We start from the raw sequence: 20,118 nt of genomic DNA, 5'->3' as shown, positions 1-20,118 counted from the left end.
GGTCGACTGAACAGGCACACAGCACAGGACTTATCTACACTATCTGACTTCCACACAAGCGCCGATCTATCTAGCTAATATCTCTCGGTACACAGGCGCACACTCAGCAGTGTCTGTCTCCAGCAGTAACATGGATAAAATGGCAATGAGGGAACATGGCCGCTCTTTCTATAGAGAGGACATGTGATTTCAGTAGCCAATGCCAGAAGCTATTGTGTCTGGACAGTGTCATGCTTCCTGCGCTCTGATTGGCTAGCCACGATTTCCTCACTTAAAGTTACAGGGGAAAAAAAAAAAGATTACAAGCGTGCCCCTGATCTGACCTGTCACCGCCCCCCCCCCCCCGTTCTTCACACACAAGCACTATGCTAGCCAAACTCTTAAAAATGCTGTAGTTGCCCCACAATCATTTTCCCACACTTATTCATCGAACGTTGACGATTTTCCCGAATTTAAGTAAAAATGCTTGCCTTTCCGATCAAGAATCCGAATGTGCCATATTCGTTTCGAATTTAAGTTGGAAGTTCGGATTTCGAACAAATTCGCTCATCACTAGTCATGGCCAGAAAGAAATATGCGACAACAGCATGCAGTGTGGTTGTGGCAGTGGTGTACCGCCCATAGAGACAGACCACATGGCTGCTATCGGGCCTGTGAGTTAGGGGACCGAATGCTAAGTGTCACCACCTCCCCAACTCCCCCTACCTGTTGTTGCAATTTCAATGGCATCTGCATCTGGCATATGTAAAGGGTTGTGGGGCCTCATACTGCATATTGATGCTGAAGGGGACATAATATTGTGTGTGGGGGTCCTCATACTTTGTGCGAGGCTGTGGGTGACATTATACTGACCGTGGGATCTGTTGGGGACATCAAACTTTGTGTGGATGGTGAGGGCCACCATGCTTTATACAGAGGATTTGTGGGACTATCATACTATGTGGGGGCACTTTAGGGGCATACTACAGTGGCAGTAATTATAATGTGTTGGGGTTATTGCGGCAGCATCATACTTTACTGGAGTCACTGTGGTGTCTAGGCAAGACGGCTGCTCCCATTACTGGACTCTGGTGTCTTCACAATTATTGTCGGCCGCTCTGTGGCTGAGGAATGACAGATCCGAGCAGCACTGGTGTGACTGGAGCGGCTTTCACATTAATGAGCCCACTGTGATGTCCAAACACATCAGGATCGTCATCATCATCATCGTCATCGTCATCGTCATGCGCAGAGAAGTTTTAACGGCACCACCTCTGCTCAATTTAACAGTCAATTCACCTCAGAGTAAATGCTCCCAGATCTACGGTGGTGCACATCCAAGTAAATGTGTATCATCAAGTCGAAGAAAAAATAAAGATAGCACTCACCGATTCTTCTGAAAATATCCTTTATTTCTGCCAACAATTCATGTTAGCAAGGGGCGTAGGACGGAGACCCCGAAAGGTATGCGGGGGAGAGGGAACTGAGGATATTTTCAGAAGAATCGGTGAGTGCTACCTTTATTTTTTCTTTGACTTGATGATCATCATCATTGAATTTATGCCAGTGTCAGATGTTCCCATCTGTGAAGACCCAGGGTCTTCCATGGGTGTAACACTACTCAGACAATGCAGGGTGAGGGTAAAACAGCATGGCAATACTTTACTGAACCACAAAGTGAACAATAAACACACAGAACAGTCCCAGCAAATACCCAAGATGGTACAACATTACACAGTCTCACCCGCCTGGGATAGAACAGCTGCGACTTTGGAGACTTCCAGGGCTGACTACCTCAATCAATGCCCCCCCCCCCGCTTCTGGTGTGCCCCCACAGAGAGAAGATAGCTGCAAGCTTAGGAAGCTAGCAGTCCATTGAGGTACAAGGCCAGAAGACCCGAGGGTCCCAACCTGGCCTCTCCAAGAGTTTCCATGGGGCCAGGCGACTGGTGGGTCCCTCCTGGCTACTCCAAAACAACATATCCATGGGGCCAGGTGACTTCTTCGTCCTCTCCTCGACTCTCCAAAACGTATCCATGTCTCTCTGATGGTTAATGGAGCAGATCTGAATCTTTCCAGTCAGGGCCGGTACCCTTAGGCTAGAATAATATAGAATTCAAATCTGTGTCTCTTTGGTAATGCAATGCAATCCATCTGCTCACAGCAAATCACTCGCTCGTTCATGTCATCTACACCTCAAAAACATCTCAAGAATCAGGACTTTTCTCACCTTTGACTCGGCAAAAGCCCTTACCGTAGCTCTTATTCATTCCCGTCTGGACTATTGCAACTCTCTACTGATCGGGCTCCCTCTTACTAAACTCTCCCCTCTCCAATCCATCCTTAATGCAGCAGGATCATATTCCTCGTCAACCGCTACACCGATGCCTCTTCCCTGTGCCAGTCATTGCATTGGTTACTCATCCAATATAGAGTTCAATTTAAACTTATCACACTTACCCATAAAGCGTCCCATGCTTCAGTACCCCCCTACATCTCCTCCCTTGTCTCAGTCTACCACCCTACACGTGCCCTCCGTTCTGCCAGTGACTTAAAACTAAAATCCTCCATAATGCGAACTTCCCACTCCCGTCTCCAAGATTTCTCGCGTGCTGCGCCAATTCTTTGGAATGCACTACCCAGGACAGTTCGATTAATTCCCAATACCCACAGTTTCAAGCGGACCCTAAAAACCCATTTCTTTAGACTGGCGTATCACCTCCACACACTATCTGTCCATCCCAGTTGTCCGTCCCAGTTTTCCCCCATATTAAAATCTTCTTCAATTTGAGGTTCATACCAATCAAGCACATAATAGCCTCGGTCAGGACTGCACACATACTGGCAGGTGACCAGTCCATGTATTATTTATCCTATTTAGTATATTAAGGCTGCATTATACAATATATGTACATTCTACCTTTTTTGTCTCCCCCATTTCCTCACAGACTGTAAGCTTGAGAGCAGGGCCCTCACTCCTTTCGATATGAGATATTGTAGCATTGGCGTCTTTGCCTCCTGCCAGGCAGAGACGCCGTCCCTCTCACCTTACCACTCCCCGTGCGGCGTCCTCCAGCGCTCCTCTTCCCGGGCACTGTGCTTAGGGCGCGCGCTTCCTCTCTCTTAAAGGGGCCACACGCGCAGTCCTAAGGAGTCCCCGGCCAATTGCTGGAGGACCTCCCATATATAAGGCACCTCCTCCAAAATGGAGGTGCCCAAGCAAAAGTTGTTGTACAGTATATTACCTCTGCTTCAGCCCTCAGGTCCCGTTGCCAGCCTGACTACTGTTCCAGTCCGCCAGCCTGACTACTCTCCAGCCCGACAGTCTGCCTTCCGCTCTACCCGCCAGTCTGTCTATGGGCAAGCCCGCCTGCTTACCAGGAAGCACTTGCCAGTTACCTGCCTGCTACCTGCCGTGCCTGCTAGCCAGCTCACCTGGGAGCACTCGCCTGTTACCTGCCTGTTACCAGCTAGCCTACCTGGAGGCTCCTGCTGTCACTTGGCGTGACCACCCGTCTACTAACCCTGAGACTTCAGCCTGCTCTGCCGTCACGTGCCGTGACCACCCGTCGGCTAAACCTAGAGACTCCTGCCTGCTTGGCCGTCACTTGCGTGACCACCTGATAGCCTACCTGGAGGCTTCTGCTGTCACTTGCCGTGACCACCCATCTGCTAACCCAGAGACTTCTACCTGCTTGTCGTGCCTACCCGCTATACCGGTCAGTCCCAGTCATCTGACCCGTGGGAGCCACCTGCTCTCTTACAAGGTCGTCCCCAGAGTAGCACCTGGTCCCTCGGCTCGGTTCCTCCCTGGTCACGGAGTCGTTAGCCGCCGTACGACCCGGGTCGGTCTGAGTTGATACTTAGTCACGCCCCTCTGGGTCCCTCCTTGCACCACGGCACAGAGGTTCCACCACCCGGACCCGTAACAGATATGCTTATTCTGTATTGTCTGTATAAGTCCCCCCTAAAAGTTGTAAAGTGCTGCGGAATATGTTGGCGCTATAAAAATAAACATTATTATTATTATTATTATCTGCTGTCCTGGAGGGTGTCTCTCATTCTCCTTCCAAAGTCTGTCTGATCGTCCTTGATTCTTTGTCCCAAGATTCGCTCTGTCTCAGAAACACATGTCCCTTCTGCTTCTCTGGGCTCAGTCCCCTGAATGGCAGAACTGCTCTCACCCTCCTCCCCCAAAGCTTAGTGTGTATATCACATGTCAGAGGAAAAGGTGCACGGCTCACCTATCATTGTTTGAGCTAATCTTTTTACATAGTTGATATCACAGGGGCTATTGCAAATAGATGGTTTTTAGTACAATTAGCACATTAGCAAATAACATTGTTTCCAACCCCAAGAGGAGACCGCAATCAGGGTTAGACAAATATTGGTCTGACCTTTAGAAATACGCAAACATGTACAAGGCAATTTAAACACAATAGTGTATGTCTCTTGACTTAACAAATTTAAACGTCTGGCTTATTAAGATTTTACTCTGTATTGTCACACCATCCAATACATCATTTACAATTTAAAATAAAGTGATTTATTTTTTCATGCACATGTACGCCACTATTTCCCTGGTGTATTTTTTTTCTAGTTTTTTGCACAGACTAACATGCAACATTTTAAAGGATTTTTACTCTAAATAGGGGATACGTTTTATACAGTTGTGCTCAAAAGTTTACATACCCCTGCAGATTTTTTCCTTTCTTGGCCTTGTTTCAGAGAATATGAATGATAACAAAAAACTTTTTCTCCCCTCATGGTTATTGGTCGGGTGAAGCCATTTATTGTTAAACTCCTGTGTTTTCTCTTTTTAAATCTTAATGACAACCAAAAACATCCAAATGACCCTGATCAAAAGTTCACATACCCTGGTGATTTTGGCCTGATAACATGCACAGAATTTGACTTAAATGGGTTTAAATGGCTACTAAAGGTAACATCCTCACCTGTGACCTGTTTGCTTGTAATCAGTGTGTGTGCATAAAAGCTGAGTGAGTTTCTGGGATCCAGACAGACTCTTGCATCTTTCATCCAGGCACTGACGTTTCTGTATTGTGAGTCATGGGGAAAGCAAAAGAATTGTCAACGTATCTACGGGAAAAGGTAGTTGAACTGTAAAACACAGGAAAGGGATACAAAAAAAATCCAAAGAAATTATAATGCCAGTCAGCAGCGTTCAAACTGTGATTAACAAATGGAAAATCAGGGGCTCTATAAAAACCAAACCATGGTCAGGTAGACCAACAAACATTTCGGCCACAACTGCCAGGAAAATTGTTCGGGATGCAAAGAAAACCCCACAAATAACATCAGCTGAAATTCAGGACTCTCTGAAAACTAGTTGTGTGGCTGTTTCAAGATGCACAATAAGGAGGCACTTGAAGAAAAATGGTCTGCGTGGTCGAGTCGCCAGAAGAAAGCCATTTCTGCGCAAATGCCACAAAGTATCTCACCTACAATACGCCAAACAGCACAGAGACAAGCCTCAAAACTTCTGGAACAAGGTAAGTTGGATTGATGAGACCAAAATTGAACTTTTTGGCCATGACCATAAACATTACATTTGGAGAGAGGTCAAAAAAGCCTATGATGAAAGGTACACCATTCCTACAGTAAAGCACGGAGGTGGATCGCTGATGTTTTGGGGATGTGTGAGCTACAAAGGCACAGGAAACTTCGTAAAAGTTGAAGGAAAGATGAATGCAGCACATTATCAGCAAATACTGGAGGCAAATTTGCTCTCATCAGCCCGGAAGCTGCGCATGGGACGTACTTGGACGTTCCAATATGACAACGATCCAAAACACAAGGCCAAGTCGACCTGTCATTGGCTACAGCAGAACAAAGTGAAGGTTCTGGAGTGGCCATCTCAGTCTTCTGACCTCAATATCATTGAGCCACTCTGGGGAGATCTCAAGCCCGCAGCTCATGCTAGACAGCCCTGGAATTTACAGGAACTGGAGGCTTTTTGCCAAGAATGGGCAGCTTTACCATCTGAGAAAATAAAGAACCTCATCCACAACTACCACAAAAGACTTCAAGCTGTCATTGATGATAGGGGGGGCAATACACGGTATTAAGAACTGGGGTATGTGAACTTTTGATCAGGGTCATTTGGATGTTTTTGGTTGTCATTAAGATTTAAAAAGAGAAAACACAATAAATGGCTTCACCCAACCAATAACCATGAATGGAGAAAAATTTTTTTTGTTATCATTCATATTCTCTGAAACAAAGTCAAGAAAGGAAAAATTCTGCCGGGGTGTGTAAACTTTTGAGCACAACTGTATATACTGGAGTCATATCTTACACTACTCACCGATACAATGTGGGGATGGAGACCACTCATCATTCATCTGGGGGTTTGTACATCGGATCATCATGTAAGATGATGATGACGGCAGATGATATCCATCCTCACATCTCACTTGTAGATCTTCATCCTTATCATAAAACTCCTTCTCTGCCAGGATCACCCCCTCACCATCCGGACGCCGACACGGAGCTGTAACATAAGAAGTATAATCACTGGATGGAGGATGATGATTGTCCACATCCTCATGTGCTGACATTATCACATCATCACCTACTCGATTAAGGAGACTCCAAAGTTCTCGGGTTCCAGAAGGTGCTAAAGATGGCCCAGTGAAGGTCACACCGGTGACTGGACAGTAGAGGGCAGGTGAGGCCCCCTACTGGGGTGGACATATCATTGGTGAAACCTATGCAGCTGCACAGGGCCCAAGAGGTAAAGGGGCCACATCTACCACCAAAATAGGTGCAATTGTACATTATGGGGAGTTATTGGACAGAAAAGGGCCCATACACTGTTCTTGCACAGGGGTCTCTTCTGTCTGTATCCACCAGTGGCTTCCTATGAATATTTTTTTTATTCTTTTAATCTGCGTCTCCATTTTGGATACAGCAGCATGCTACATTTCTGTGGCTTTAATTATACAAAAATTAATTCTGGCAAATCTAATTTTAGTTAAAATCACCTTGAAGAAACTTTCTCTACACTGAATTATCTGGTTGTCCTCCTCCAATCTTTTGAGCACAAATATTTGGTATTAGTGAAACCATTATGGAGAATGACCACACATGACAGAGCGAGGAGCGGGTAACCCCATTCTTGGGAGTGTTCCGCTATAATCTTACTGAATGTATATCTGGTACATCTGTTGGTTTCCTTAAAGGGAATCTGTCATCAGATTTTCACTACATCATCTGAGAGCAGCCTGATGTAGGTAAAGAGAAGCTGAATCCAATGATATAACACTTAGGTTACTGAGTGCAGCCGTTCTGACACAATCAGAGCTTTTAGATTTACCATGAGGCAGAGCTGAGAAAGCTGTCCCCGCCCACAACACCGCTATCCCAAAACACAGCACAACTGACCCCTCCCACACCACAGCTGACCCCTCCCACACCACAGCTGCCTCTGCCCACTCCACAGCTGCCTCTGCCCACTCCACAGCTGCCTCTGCCCACTCCACAGCTGACCCCTCCTACATCACAGCTGCCTCTGCCCATAGCACAGCTGAGCTGACCCCTCCCACACCACAGCTGACTCCGCCCATACCACAGCTGCCTCCGCCCACACCACATTAGCCTCTGCTCACACCACAGCTGGCCCCTCCCACAGCATATATGTCTCTGCCTACACCATAGTTGCCTCTGCCCATAGCAAAGCTGACCACACACATCACAGCGGCCTCCACCCACAGTACAACGGACCCCTCCCACACCACAGCTGCCTCTGCCCACAGCACAACTGATCCCTCCCACACCACAGTTTCTTCCGCCCACACCACAGCTGACCCCACACACACCAAAGTTGACCCCTCCCACAGCATAGCAGCCTCCTCCCACACCACAGCTGACCCCACACACACCAAAGTTGACCCCTCCCACAGCATAGCAGCCTCCTCCCACACCATAGCTGACCCCACCCACACCAGGCTATCTGTGTACAAAATCCATAAACAGTGAGCTGCTTCTCACAGGAGGGGGAGTTGCCGGAATCGTGTAGTCCGGCAATGTTCATCTCTTAGTGAAAAATGTTTTACAGTTAGTAAACAGCAGCACTATAACAAATGACACATCTCTGAATTATGTGTCTCAGTCTCTATGTCCTTGCTGACAGGTTCCCTTTAAAGGGTCGGACACTACTTTCCATGTCCCTTTCCTGCTGGTGGTGGCTGATTTCCACACCTCTGGTGTATGGTTGGCCTCATAGGCATCTGCGATCTGGGCTTCTTTGGCGGCTTCCTTTGGCTCCAGGTCCAGCACAAACTGTCTCACTTCCACAGGGCAAAGATGAAGAAACTAATCCTTCACCATCAGATCCTTCAAGTCCTCAAAGGCGGTGACTGATAGTCCTTGGACTCACTGCTCAAAGTTTATCCTGAACCCATCCACCACATCGCCGTAGCTGTCATGTGGTCCACGCTGGAGGGCTCAAAACATTTTCCGGTAAACTTCCGGAGTTAGCTGGTAATTTTTTTATCAGGGCCTGCTTGATGGCCTCAGTCTCCATCTTGGTCTCGAGGGAGAGAAGAAAAGACTTCCAGAACTCTCCCTCTAAGCCCTGGAGTTAAATATCTGACCCACTGGTCTTCAGGCAGCTGATACTGCCTGCAGGCTTTTTCAAACCCTCGCAGAAATATGTCCAATTCCCCATCCTTTTCCATTGCAGGAAAATGCTCCGGATGGGGTTTAAAGCAGTTGGCACTGTTGGACTCGCGGGACTGGGGAGATGGCTCCTTCTGAATCCGAGCTAGCTCCAGCTGGTACAGACGCTCATCTTGGGCCTGTCGCTCGGCTCTCTCAACCTGGAACTGTCGCTCAGCTCTCTCAGCCTCTCGGACAGCTTGGGCCCAATACTCTGCTCGCTCTTGGAATTTCAGAATCAGCTGCAGCTGTCCGTCACGGTCGTCTGTGGCGAGCTTCTCCAAGGCCATCTACCCTGGCTGTGGGTAGAGCTGGCAATCACAGGTGGGACCCTTGGAGCAGCGCCATCCAGGCCTTGGCTGGCCGCCCCATCATCAGGACTCTGCTGTCGGATTGGCTCTGTGGCACCTTGCAACAGTTCAGCAATTAATTGGGCCTTGGTTTTGCCCATGGGTCAATCTTTTCCAGAGGGCAGTGAGAGCCGCCTTCGACTGTTGGTGATATCAGGGCTCTGAGTCTGGTTCTTTAAAACTTTGCACAGAATTCTCGCAAGAAGCATGCAAGTTTTCAGCTACAGGAATGATTGCTCAAACCAGCCATTGATGATCTGTAATATCCCACCACTTGACACTAATTTGCCAGGATCGACACTGGCAGGATCACACAATATCCCACCGCTGCGGTCACTTTGTCATGTTTGTCAGGGATTCGCGCACACACTATCCCTATTACTCACTATTGTCCTTGCTGCCATCATTCACAGGTCAAGGGTCAGGGATCAAGGTGGAAGGGCCCCTGACTCATTGTTGAGCATTTTATCAACTTGCATTGTTTGGTATAATACGTAATCAGCATATTATCACAGTATTGCTCCATGTCTGTATCTTGCAAGATTTGCAGACAATACAGTGGGTATGGAAAGTATTCAGACCCCTTTAAATTTTTCACTCTTTGTTTCGTTGCAGCCATTAGGTAAATTCTAAAAAGTTCATTTTTTTCTCATTAAAGTCCACTCTGCACCCCACCTTGACTGAAAAAAACAGAAATGTAGACATTTTTGCAAATTTATTAAAAAACAAAAACTGAAATCTCACATGGTCATAAGTATTCACACCCTTTGCTCAGTATTGAGTAGAAGCCCCCTTTTCAGCTAGTACAGCCATGAGTCTTCTTGGAAATGATGCAACACGTTTTTCACATCTGGATTTGGGGATCCTCTGCTTTCTTCCTTGCAGATCCTCTCCAGTTCCGTCAGGTTGGATGGTGAACGTTGGTGGACGGCCATTTTCAGGGCTCTCCAGAGATGCTCAATTAGGTTTAGGTCAGGGATCTGGCTGGGCCAGTCAAGAATGGTTACAGAGTTGTTCTGAAGCCACTCCTTTGTTATTTTAACTGTGTGCTTAGGGTCATTGTCTTGTTGGAAGGTGAACCTTCAGCCAAGTCTGAGGTCCAGAGCACTCTGGAAGAGGTTTTCATCCAGGATATCTCTGTGCTTGACCGCATTCATGTTTCCTTCAATTGCAACCAGTCGTCCTGTCCCTGCAGCTGATAAACACCCCAATAGCATGATGCTGCCACCACCATGTTTCAGTGTTGGATTGTATTGGGCAGGTGATGAGCAGTGCCTGGTTTTCTCCACACACACCGCTTAGAATTATCACCAAAAAGTTCTATCTTCGTCTCATCAGACCAGTGAATCTTATTTTTCATAGTCTGAGAGTCATTCATGTGTTTTTGAGCAAACTCTATGCGGGCTTTCATGTGTCTTGCACTGAGGAGAGGCTTCCGTCGGACCACTCTGCCATAAAGGCCCGACTGGTGGAGGGCTGCAGTGATAGTTGACTTTGTGGAACTTTCTCCCATCTCCCTACTGCATCTCTGGAGCTCAGCCAAAGTGATCTTGGGGTTCTTCTTTACCTCTCTCACCAAGGCTCTTCTCCCACGATTGATCAGTTTGGCTGGACGGCCAGGTCTAGGAAGACTTCTGGTGTTCCCAAACTTCTTCCATTTAAGGATTATGGAGGCCACTGTGCTCTTAGGAACCTTGAGTAATGCAGAAATTATTTTGCAACCTTGGCCAGCTCTGTGCCTTGCCACAATTCTGTCTCTGAGCTCCTTGGGCAGTTCCTTTGAGCTCATGATTCTCATTTGGTCTGACATGCACTGTGAGCTGTGAGGTCTTATATAGACAGGTGTGCGCCTTTCCAAATCAAGTCCTATCAGTTTAATTAAACACAGCTGGACTCCAATGAAGGAGTAGAACCATCTCAAGGAGGATCACAAGGAAATGGACAGCATGTGACTTAAATATGAGTGTCAGAGCAAAGGGTCTGAATACCTATGACCATGTGATATTTCAGTTTCTCTTTTTTAATAAATTTGCAAAAATTTCTACATTTCTGTTTTTTTCAGTGAAGACGGGGTGCAGAGTGGACTTTAATGAGAAAAAAATGAACTTTTTAGAATTTACCAAATGGCTGCAATGAAACAGAGTGAAAAATTTAAAGGGTTCTGAATAGTGTTGAGCGAACAGGCTCGACACTGCTCGGTACTCGCCCGAGCATCACGCTACTCGGGATGTTCGACGAGCACCGAGCATTTCCGGGTTTCTCGGGCGGGAGCTCGGGTCTCCGCCCTGCATGTTTGGCGCTCTTTACAAAGCCAATGAATATGCAGGGATTGCCAGCCAGTCACTGTAATGCCGCAGCCATGTTGTTTGTGGGCATTACAGTGATTGGCTGGCCGCACAGCGTCACCTCGAGTATTTAAAACCGGGCGCCGCCATCTTGGACACAGTCGCTCCGGATCAGAAAGTGTAGGGACAGCGCTGCTAATTTAGGGAGAGATATATCCTGCAAAATAGTTAGTGTAGGGTCTGTAAAGGCTGCCAGATCAAACAAACAGTCCTTCTCAGGACTAATATCCATCCCAGGTATATCAGGCAGGCAGGCAGGCAGGCAGGCTGTATAGGAGATGCAGTGGTTATACCAGCAAACGCTGCATTACAGTCCTGTGTGCTGCTCCTGTTGCTGAAATTGCTGGACTTAGCTCCAGGTCCCGGGGGACAGGAAAAATCCTTTTTTTAATCTAAATCCTCTTTTTTTTTCCCTCCTTCACAATGTACAAATACCCATCTTATTAACCTTTTGGTGTCCCCCCCCCCCAAAAAAAAAAAGTGTGCCTCTGATTTTTCAGACACAAATATATCTGTTGAAAATAGTCTGGTGTAGGCCAGAGAAATAGAAGTGTGGTTTTGCAGTTCTATGGGCCATTTGTATCTAAAAAAAACAGTGAGTGTGTCGCTCACTGTTCAGCCGCAAATATATATATTTAAAAAAGTCTGGTATACACCAGTAAATTATTACTGTGGTTTTGATGTTCCACGGTAAAACATCTCTATTATCCTGTTTTTGGCATTTTTTGCTGTATAAAAATAATAATAGTGTCTCCCTGATTTTTCAGACACAAATATATCTGTTGAAAATAGTATGGTGTAGGCCAGAGAGACAGAAGTGTGCTTTTGCTGTTCCACGGTAAAAAATCTCTATTATCCTGCTTTTTGCATTTTTTGCTGTAAAAAAAAAAAAAAAATAGTGTCTCCCTGATTTTTCAGACACAAATATATCTGTTGAAAATAGTCTGGTGTAGGCCCGAGAAATACAAGTGTGGTTTTGCAGTTCCACGGTACAAACCTCTGTATTATCCACTTTTGGGCCATTTGTATCTAAAAAAAACAGTTTGAGTGTGTCGCTCACTGTTCAGCCGCAAATATCTCTATTTAAAAAAGTGTGGTATACCCCAGTAAACAATAACTGTGGTTTTGCCATCCCACGGTAAAAAATCTCTATTATTCAGGTTTTGGTAGTTTTTTCCGTAAAGAAAAACAGTAGTGTCTCCTGACTGTTGTGACACAAAAATATATCTGTTGAAAATAGTCTTGTGTAGGCCCGACATCCCAGTGTGGTTTCGCAGTTCCACGGGTCAAATCGCTGTACTATCCAGTTTTGGGCCTTTGGTATCTAAACAAAAAAGCAGTTTGAGTGTGTCGCTCACTGTTCAGCCGCAAATATCTCTATTTAAAAAAGTGTGGTATACCCCAGTAAACAATAACTGTGGTTTTCCTCTTCCACGGTTCTAATCTACTCTTTATTACCCTTTTTCCATTGATAGTGCAAGTGTAAGCTATTTTACTTCATTTACAAAGGGCAAGGCGCGTGGCAAGGGACGTGGGAGTGGACGTTCTGGTGATGGTTCGTGCAGAGGACGGGGTCGTGGCCAAGGTGAAAATGTGCCACAACCAATAGCCACATCTTCTCGCTCCCACTTCTTGACCGAATTACTAGGGAAGCACACAACAACACCAGTATTGCGAACTGATCAGTGTGAACAGGTTATTAATTGGATAGCAGATAATACTTCCAGTTACCTGGGCACCACCACCTCCGGTCTGTCTTCCACACGGTCAACTCTTAGTAGCCGTGAGTCTCGACCGCATACTCCTCCTCACCCTGATGCTCCTTCCTCCCACCATGCCGAGTGTCGTCAGACAGCAAGTGATCCCACACTTGGACACTCTGAAGAGCTGTTCACTGGTCCATTTCCATATTTGGGCCCCTCGCCTGATACGCTTGAAGTGGTGGAAGAGGAGATCCCATGTTGCGATGCCCAAATATTTGAACAGCCACGGCCACAGGAAGTCAATGTTGGCAATCTGTCACAAGAGGTGGACGATGATGAGACACAATTGCCAGGAAGTGAGGAGGAGGATCGTGGTGCGCAAGTGGAAGAGGAGGAGGTGGTGGATGATCTAGTAACTGACCCAACGTGGAAGGAGGACATGCAGAGTGAGGCCAGCAGCACACAGGGGGAGGGAGGCAGAGTACTCCAACAGGCAGGAAGAAGCAGTGTGGTGGCCGCAGACAGAAGACAGGCAACCGTTCCCCGTATCATCAACACGAGGGACGTTGCCAGTACAAGCGGTAGGTCTTCCAGAGTCTGGAATTTTTTTAAAGACTCTGCTGATAACCCCAAAAAGGCCATATGTTCCACCTGCCATGCCAGCATCAGCAGGGGTGACAAAACTACCAGCCTGACCACCACCAGCATGATCAGGCACATGGCAGCAAAGCACCCGACTTTGTGGGGCGAAACCCAGGGTCCACGACCAGTGTCAGCGGGTGTCACCACTGCTTCTTCCACTGTTGTGCGTGCAATAGAACCCCCTGTTGTGTGTGCAAGGCAATCCCCTGTCCATACTGCATGCAAAGATGCCCCCTCCTCTCAGTCTTCACTTGTTATGGCAGTTTCTCAAGAAACAGCATCCACGTCCACATCCCACCGCAGCGTTCAATTGTCCATATCTCAGACCTTTGAACGAAAGCGGAAATTCGCAGCTAACGCCCCACAGGCCACAGTCCTAAATTCGCACATTTCACGACTGCTTGCATTGGAAATGCTGCCTTTTAGGCTGGTGGAGACGGAATCCTTCCGCAATCCTATGGCGGTGGCCGTCCCTCGGTACTCGGTCCCCAGCCGACACTATTTTGCCCGGTGTGCCATCCCCGCACTACACAAGCATGTGTCCCAAAGCATCTGCCGTGCCCTCAACAATGCAGTTACTGGGAGAGTCCACCTGACAACGGACACGTGGACAAGTGCTTGTGGCCAGGGACTGTACATCTCTCTGACGGCACACTGGGTAAACATAGTGGAAGCCGGGACCCAGTCGGACCTTGGGACGGAACACATCCTCCCCACACCGAGGATTGCGGGCCCTATGTCAGTCAGAGTTGCCCCCACAGTGTACAGCTCCTGCGCATCCTCCTCCTCATGTTCAGCCTCCATCTCAGATATCACCACATCAGTTACAAGCTGGAAGCATTGCAGTACTGCCTCCGCCAAGCGGCAACAGGCTGTGCTGAAACTCATAAGCTTAGGTGATAAACCTCACACTGCTTGTGAGTTGTGGACAGCTGTGAAAGAGCAGGCAGATCTGTGGCTGGGACCACTGAACCTACATCCCGGCATGGTTGTATGTGACAATGGCCGTAACCTGGTGGTGGCTCTGAGGCGAGGTGAGATCACACACGTACCATGCCTGGCTCATATGCTTAACCTCGTGGTTCAGCGGTTTCTTAAATCGTACCCCGAGTTGCCAGATCTGCTCGTGAAAGTACGCCGCCTGTCAGCTCATTTTCGCAAGTCGGCTACAGCTTCCGCCGCCCTTGCTGTGTTGCAGCAGCGTTTGCAGCTTCCGGCACACCGACTGGTGTGTGATGTCCCCACACGTTGAAACTCTACCCTCCATATGTTGCAAAGGATTTGTGAGCAGAAGAGAGCAGTTGTGGAGTACCAGCTGCAACAAGGCCATCGATATTCAGGTCAGACTCCACACATAAGACCTCAGGAGTGGACCTGGATGTCTGACATATGTACCATCCTGACAAACTTTGAGAAGGCCACCAAGATGGTGAGTGGCGATGACGCCATCATTAGTGTCAGCATCCCACGTGTCTGTCTTTTGCAACGCTCTCTGCAGAGAATTAAAGAGGAGGCATTGCAGCCAGAGTATGATGAGATGGATCAAGAAGCCGTAGCGGGCGATTACACACAGCCCAGCCTCATCTCATCCCAACGTGCATTGGGGGACAATGAGGGAGAGGAGGAGGAGGAGGAGGAAGAACAGGAGCTGCTATCATGCGTTGTAGACGGTAGTACCTGTACAAGTGTCATACCGTCGGTTCAGCGTGGGTGGCCTGAGAACAGGGGGGAGGAGGAAGATGAGGAGGAGGAGGAGGAGGAGAGCATGGTCAGTCGTCATCTTGGTGAGGACACGGAAATCCTGCCCGTTACCAGTCTGGCACGCATGGCTGACTTTATGTTACGCTGCCTTAACCGTGACCCTCGCGTTGTCAAAATGTTGGGTGACAGTCATTACTGGTTGGTGACACTTGTAGACCCCCGCTACTAGGAGAACTTTCACTCTCTTATTCCTGAGGTGGAGAGGTCTACAAAAATGGGGCAATACCAGAAGGCCCTTGCTGCAGAACTCTTAAAAAAATTCCCATCTGAACACGCTAGCGGCAGAGGTCACAGTTCGTTGCCCAACCAAGGCGTACAGGCGAGCGAGATGCAACTCCAATCCAGCAGAGGCAGGGGAACACTGTCAATTTTCTAGGACAGTTTTCTGACACCCGCCCAGCTTACAGGCCCTGAGGCGCGGGGTACTCTCACAAGGAGTGGAAAGTTTCAAAAGATGGTGAGGGAGTACCTTGCCGATCGTACCAGCGTCCTCTTTGATTCCTCTGTGCCTTTTAATTATTGGGTATCCAAGCTGGACACTTGGAATGACCTTGCTCTGTACGCTTTGGAAGTCCTGGCCTGCCCTGCCACTAGCGTGTTATCGGAGCGTGTTTTTAGTGCCGCTGGGGGAATTATAACTGATAAGCGCACTCGCCTGTCAACTGACAATGCTGACAAGCTGACCCTTATCAAAATGAACAAGGGCTAGATAGGGCCAGACTTCTCATCACCACCAAATGACAGCAGAGTAACATAAAGTCAAATCCACTGTGTTATTTCGGGAGGTGTATTCACATGCACCGCTTCACACCCACACATGGGTATACGCTTCCTCGTTTCGGCTGTTTAATCTTCTTCTCCTTATCCTCAGCCTCCACCACCACTATACCACCAGGGTGCCAGCATTGCAAGTTCCTCCGTCCTAATTTTTGGCAGCTTTTGCTTGCAAGGCATAAGCAAATACTATGGCACACCCACTCCCCAATAATGGGACTTATGTTTGTAATATGCTGTACTGCATGGCTCTTGTAAGGGGCATTGCAAGTTGCTCTGTCCTAATTTTTGGCAGCTTTTGCTTGCAAGGCATAAGCAAATACTATGGGACACCCACTCCCCAATAATGGGACTTATGTTTGTAATATGCTGTACTGCATGTGACGCGCCCCCTGGGCCGTGTGTAGACGTGTGTGGGATACCCGGTGCCGGGTCTCTGGGGTCTGTAGTCTCCGTGGCGGTGACCCGGTCCCGTGGCTCAGGCTGGTCAAACCAGTGGCAGTCTTTCTTAGGTTTTGAGGTTAATTGTCCGACTGCGCCACCCGTGGATTGCGGTCAGGGAGTACCACTGCTGCGAGGCAGACCGCTGAGGCTGGTGTTGTGTGCGCAGCATAGAATGGGATAACTCCCCTCGGGAGGAGTATAGCCTCAGGGCAGTGAGTGTGGATGATGGGGGTGATGGTGCACGAGCACAGCAGGAATGACTCAGAGTCTTTGCAGTGCAGTTCAGGGTCTTTACTGATGATTATAAGGTAGACCCTCCCGGGAGTACTGGCTAGCATAAGAGGCCTGGTCAGTCTGTGAGCAAGCAGGAGTTCCCCTGGCCAGGTGGAGTTGTAGGCCTCCCCGTCTGTCTGCACTCTTCCTGGCTACCTTGCTGTAAGCGGGTAGAAGTAGCCCATGTCCCTGAGTGTACCGTGTAGTGCTCACCCGTATGGCTGGTGACTTGGGGCCTTCTGTTAGCCTCCGCTCCACGACGGCGGTGCTGGTCCCTTGCTTGTGACTGAGCCTCCTGGCTTCTATGGCCAGAGGACCTGAAATCCCCTGCCGGCTGGTTTCTGCTGCTGGATATATAAGTCCTCACAGCTTCGGACTCCTGTGTCCGGTTCCTATTGTCTTCGGCCAGGGCGAGCTCTGCTCAGCTTCCAGCCCCTGGTCTTTAGCTCCTAGCTCCTACAGAGCTCCTTGCTGTTACTTTCCCTTGCTCTCACTCTGACTTTGACTGTTCTCTGACTAACTCAACCCCGCCCCAGATCCAGTTTATAAGGGCAGAATTCTCCCCTCCCAGGACTGGGGCAGGAGGATGTTGCATGTTTAAGGGACCCTGACCAGGAAACCTCCCACTTGCTCTCCGACGTAATATCTCTATTACTGTGGTGACCAGACACCTGGGGTGCCACACATGGCTCTTGTAAGGGGCATTGCAGTTCCTCATAATTTTTGGAAAGCCTTCCATTCACTACTTAGGCCAACAGTGCATGGGAGACCCAGTTGCTATAAATCGAAAAAAAGGTTTAGTTAACGCCCTCTGACCTCCATGTCATTTCCAAGGGGCATTGGAGTGGCTCGAAATTTTTGGTAGGCATTGCACTCACTGTATGCCCTATAACTGTGTAGCCGAACCGCTCCTTTTGTTACAGAAACATATCCTACAAGACATATCTGGTTGACTGGCCTGATATTGATGTGAATGGTCCCTGTTCCTCCTGATCTTTCTCCTTTTCCACCACCTCATCCATCATTTATCACCTGAAGCTTTGTTTTAACAGGAGTCATAGTGTGGCACCCCAGGGGTCTGGTTTCCACAGTAATAGCAGTATTACGTCTGTGAGCAGGTGGGAGGTCTCCTGGGCAGGAATCCTAAGCATGCCACACCTCCTGCCCAGTCCTGGGAGGGGAAGAACTTCCCCTATATAAACTGGGGCTGAGGCAGGGTTAGGGAGAGGAGTTCCAGACAGAGACGGAGTCTGGTCTGGACACGCAGAAACAGGGATAGAGAGACATCAGGAGCTCTGTAGGAGCCAAGGAGAAGCGCCAGGGGCTGGAGCTGTGCAGAGCTCGCCCTGGGAGAAGGTACAAAAACCGGACACAGGAGTCCGAGGCTGTGGGGACTAAGATATACCCAGCAGCAGAATCCATCCGGCAGGGGATTCCAGGTCCTCTGGCCATAAAAGCCCGGAGGCTCAGTCACAACGAAGGGACCAGCACCGCCATCCCGGAGCGGAGGCTAACAGGAGGCCCCAGGTCACCAGCCATACGGGTGAGCACCACACGGCATACCCAGGGACGTGGGCTACTTGTAACCGCCGAAAGCAGGGTAGCCAGGAAGGGTACAGACTAACGGGAAGGCCTACAACTCCACCTGGCCAGGGGAACTCCGGCTTACTCGCAGACTAACCAGGCCCCAACTACTAGCCAGTACTCCCGGGGGAATTTGCCTTGTACCATCAGTAAAGGCCCTGAACTGTACCCTCGCGTTTCCGTGCTTCCTTGTCGCACCGTTAGTGCTGGGACATCCACACCATCACTCCCAACATCATCCACATCCGCTGCCCTGAGGCCATACCTCTCCCGTTGGGGGTTATATCAACATTGCTGCACACCTATTCCACCGGCCTCAGCGGTCTGCCCTGCAGCGGCAGTTTCATAACCGCATTCAACGGGTGGCGTAGTCGGACACTAATACCATCATACCAATAACCGCCACTTAGTTTGACCACCCTGGGCGCGGACCGGGTCACCGCCACACGAAGACTACTACCCCCATCGGATCCGGCTCCGGGTATCCCCCGCGCGCACGCACGCCGCACTACAGCTCTGGCCCAGGGGGTGAGTCAACTTTGGTGTAGTCGGCAGGATTACGTGCCCGCAACCACCGGGTACTGCGTGCCTGAAAAAAGAGACTTTTATGCTTACCTGTGGTGAAGTTTCCCGCCATCCGGAGTCGTTTCCCGCCATCTGGAGCCGATTCCCGCCATCCGACGCCATCTTCTGCCTTCTTCCCGCCATCCGTGGAGTTTTCCCGCCATTGGACGCCATCTTGAGGGCGCCGCGCGGGAAGAAGAGGGGCGTGGACTCCGAAAGCCCGCGAGAACTGAAGCCCCGCCTCACGTCCGGACGTTGCGTAAGGTCCTGGAAGGAGCCCAGCAGACGCCGACGTCACAGGAGCGCGACGGAAGGTCCTCAACCCTGACGATCCACTGCGGAGCCGCGGCCTACGGAAGAGGATCATCGCAAGGTAGGCCACGGTCCACTAGGGGGGAGGAGAATGTCGGATACGGAGGAGAGCTTCACCGCCACAGCCGCCGCCAGCGCCACCGCTGCTGCGGTCATGCCTTTCACCATGCCCTATATCCCGGGGGCAGCCTGGCTACCCCAGTACTCAGGGGAGTCACATACCCTAAATGACTTCAGAGAAAGGCTGGATAGCCTCTTCCAGGTGTATCCCCTCACGGAGGCGCAAAAAGTGAGCATCCTAGTGGCCCAATTAATCGGGGCAGCCCAAAGGGAGGTAAAGTCCTGGCCACCTGGGAGGAAGAGGACTGTCAGAGACATACTAACCCGGCTGAAAGACACATTTGACACCCGCACCTCAGCCGAAATAAAACTAAGATTTTATGGGTGCAAACAACGGGCACATGAGAGTATAAGAGACTATGCTCTAAACCTACAAGAGGCCCTGAGAGCCATTAAGCAGGCAGACCCTGACAGCGTGGGAAATGAAGATAAGCTGTTGACTGAACAATTCATTGAGGGTCTACTGTGCAATGCCCACCGAACCCAGTTGCGGGCAATGGCCTTACAGGACCCTGACCTGGACTTTGCACAGTTCAAGGACAGAGCCATCCGGGTGCTCCGAGAACCGGCACCAGGTGGCGCTGT

The 20,118-nt window shown here is 49.2% G+C and overlaps 1 protein-coding gene across 1 annotated transcript in view; it reads right to left on the bottom strand.

The window, feature by feature from the left end:
• LOC141272996 (receptor-type tyrosine-protein phosphatase T-like) overlaps positions 1 to 20,118 on the bottom strand; it is a 424,966-nt gene that overhangs the window by 312,366 nt on the left and 92,482 nt on the right. The window contains exon 4 of the mRNA XM_073684271.1: positions 6,308 to 6,493. Coding sequence (XP_073540372.1) covers positions 6,308 to 6,493 — 186 coding nt within the window. The remainder of the gene's footprint in view (positions 1 to 6,307; positions 6,494 to 20,118) is intronic.

This window comes from Phyllobates terribilis, unplaced genomic scaffold, assembly GCF_046119375.1.
Source record: "Phyllobates terribilis strain yellow unplaced genomic scaffold, ASM4611937v1 Scaffold_1__5_contigs__length_1240528914, whole genome shotgun sequence".
NCBI lineage: Eukaryota > Metazoa > Chordata > Amphibia > Anura > Dendrobatidae > Phyllobates > Phyllobates terribilis.
This window is presented reverse-complemented; position numbering and strand designations above follow the sequence as displayed.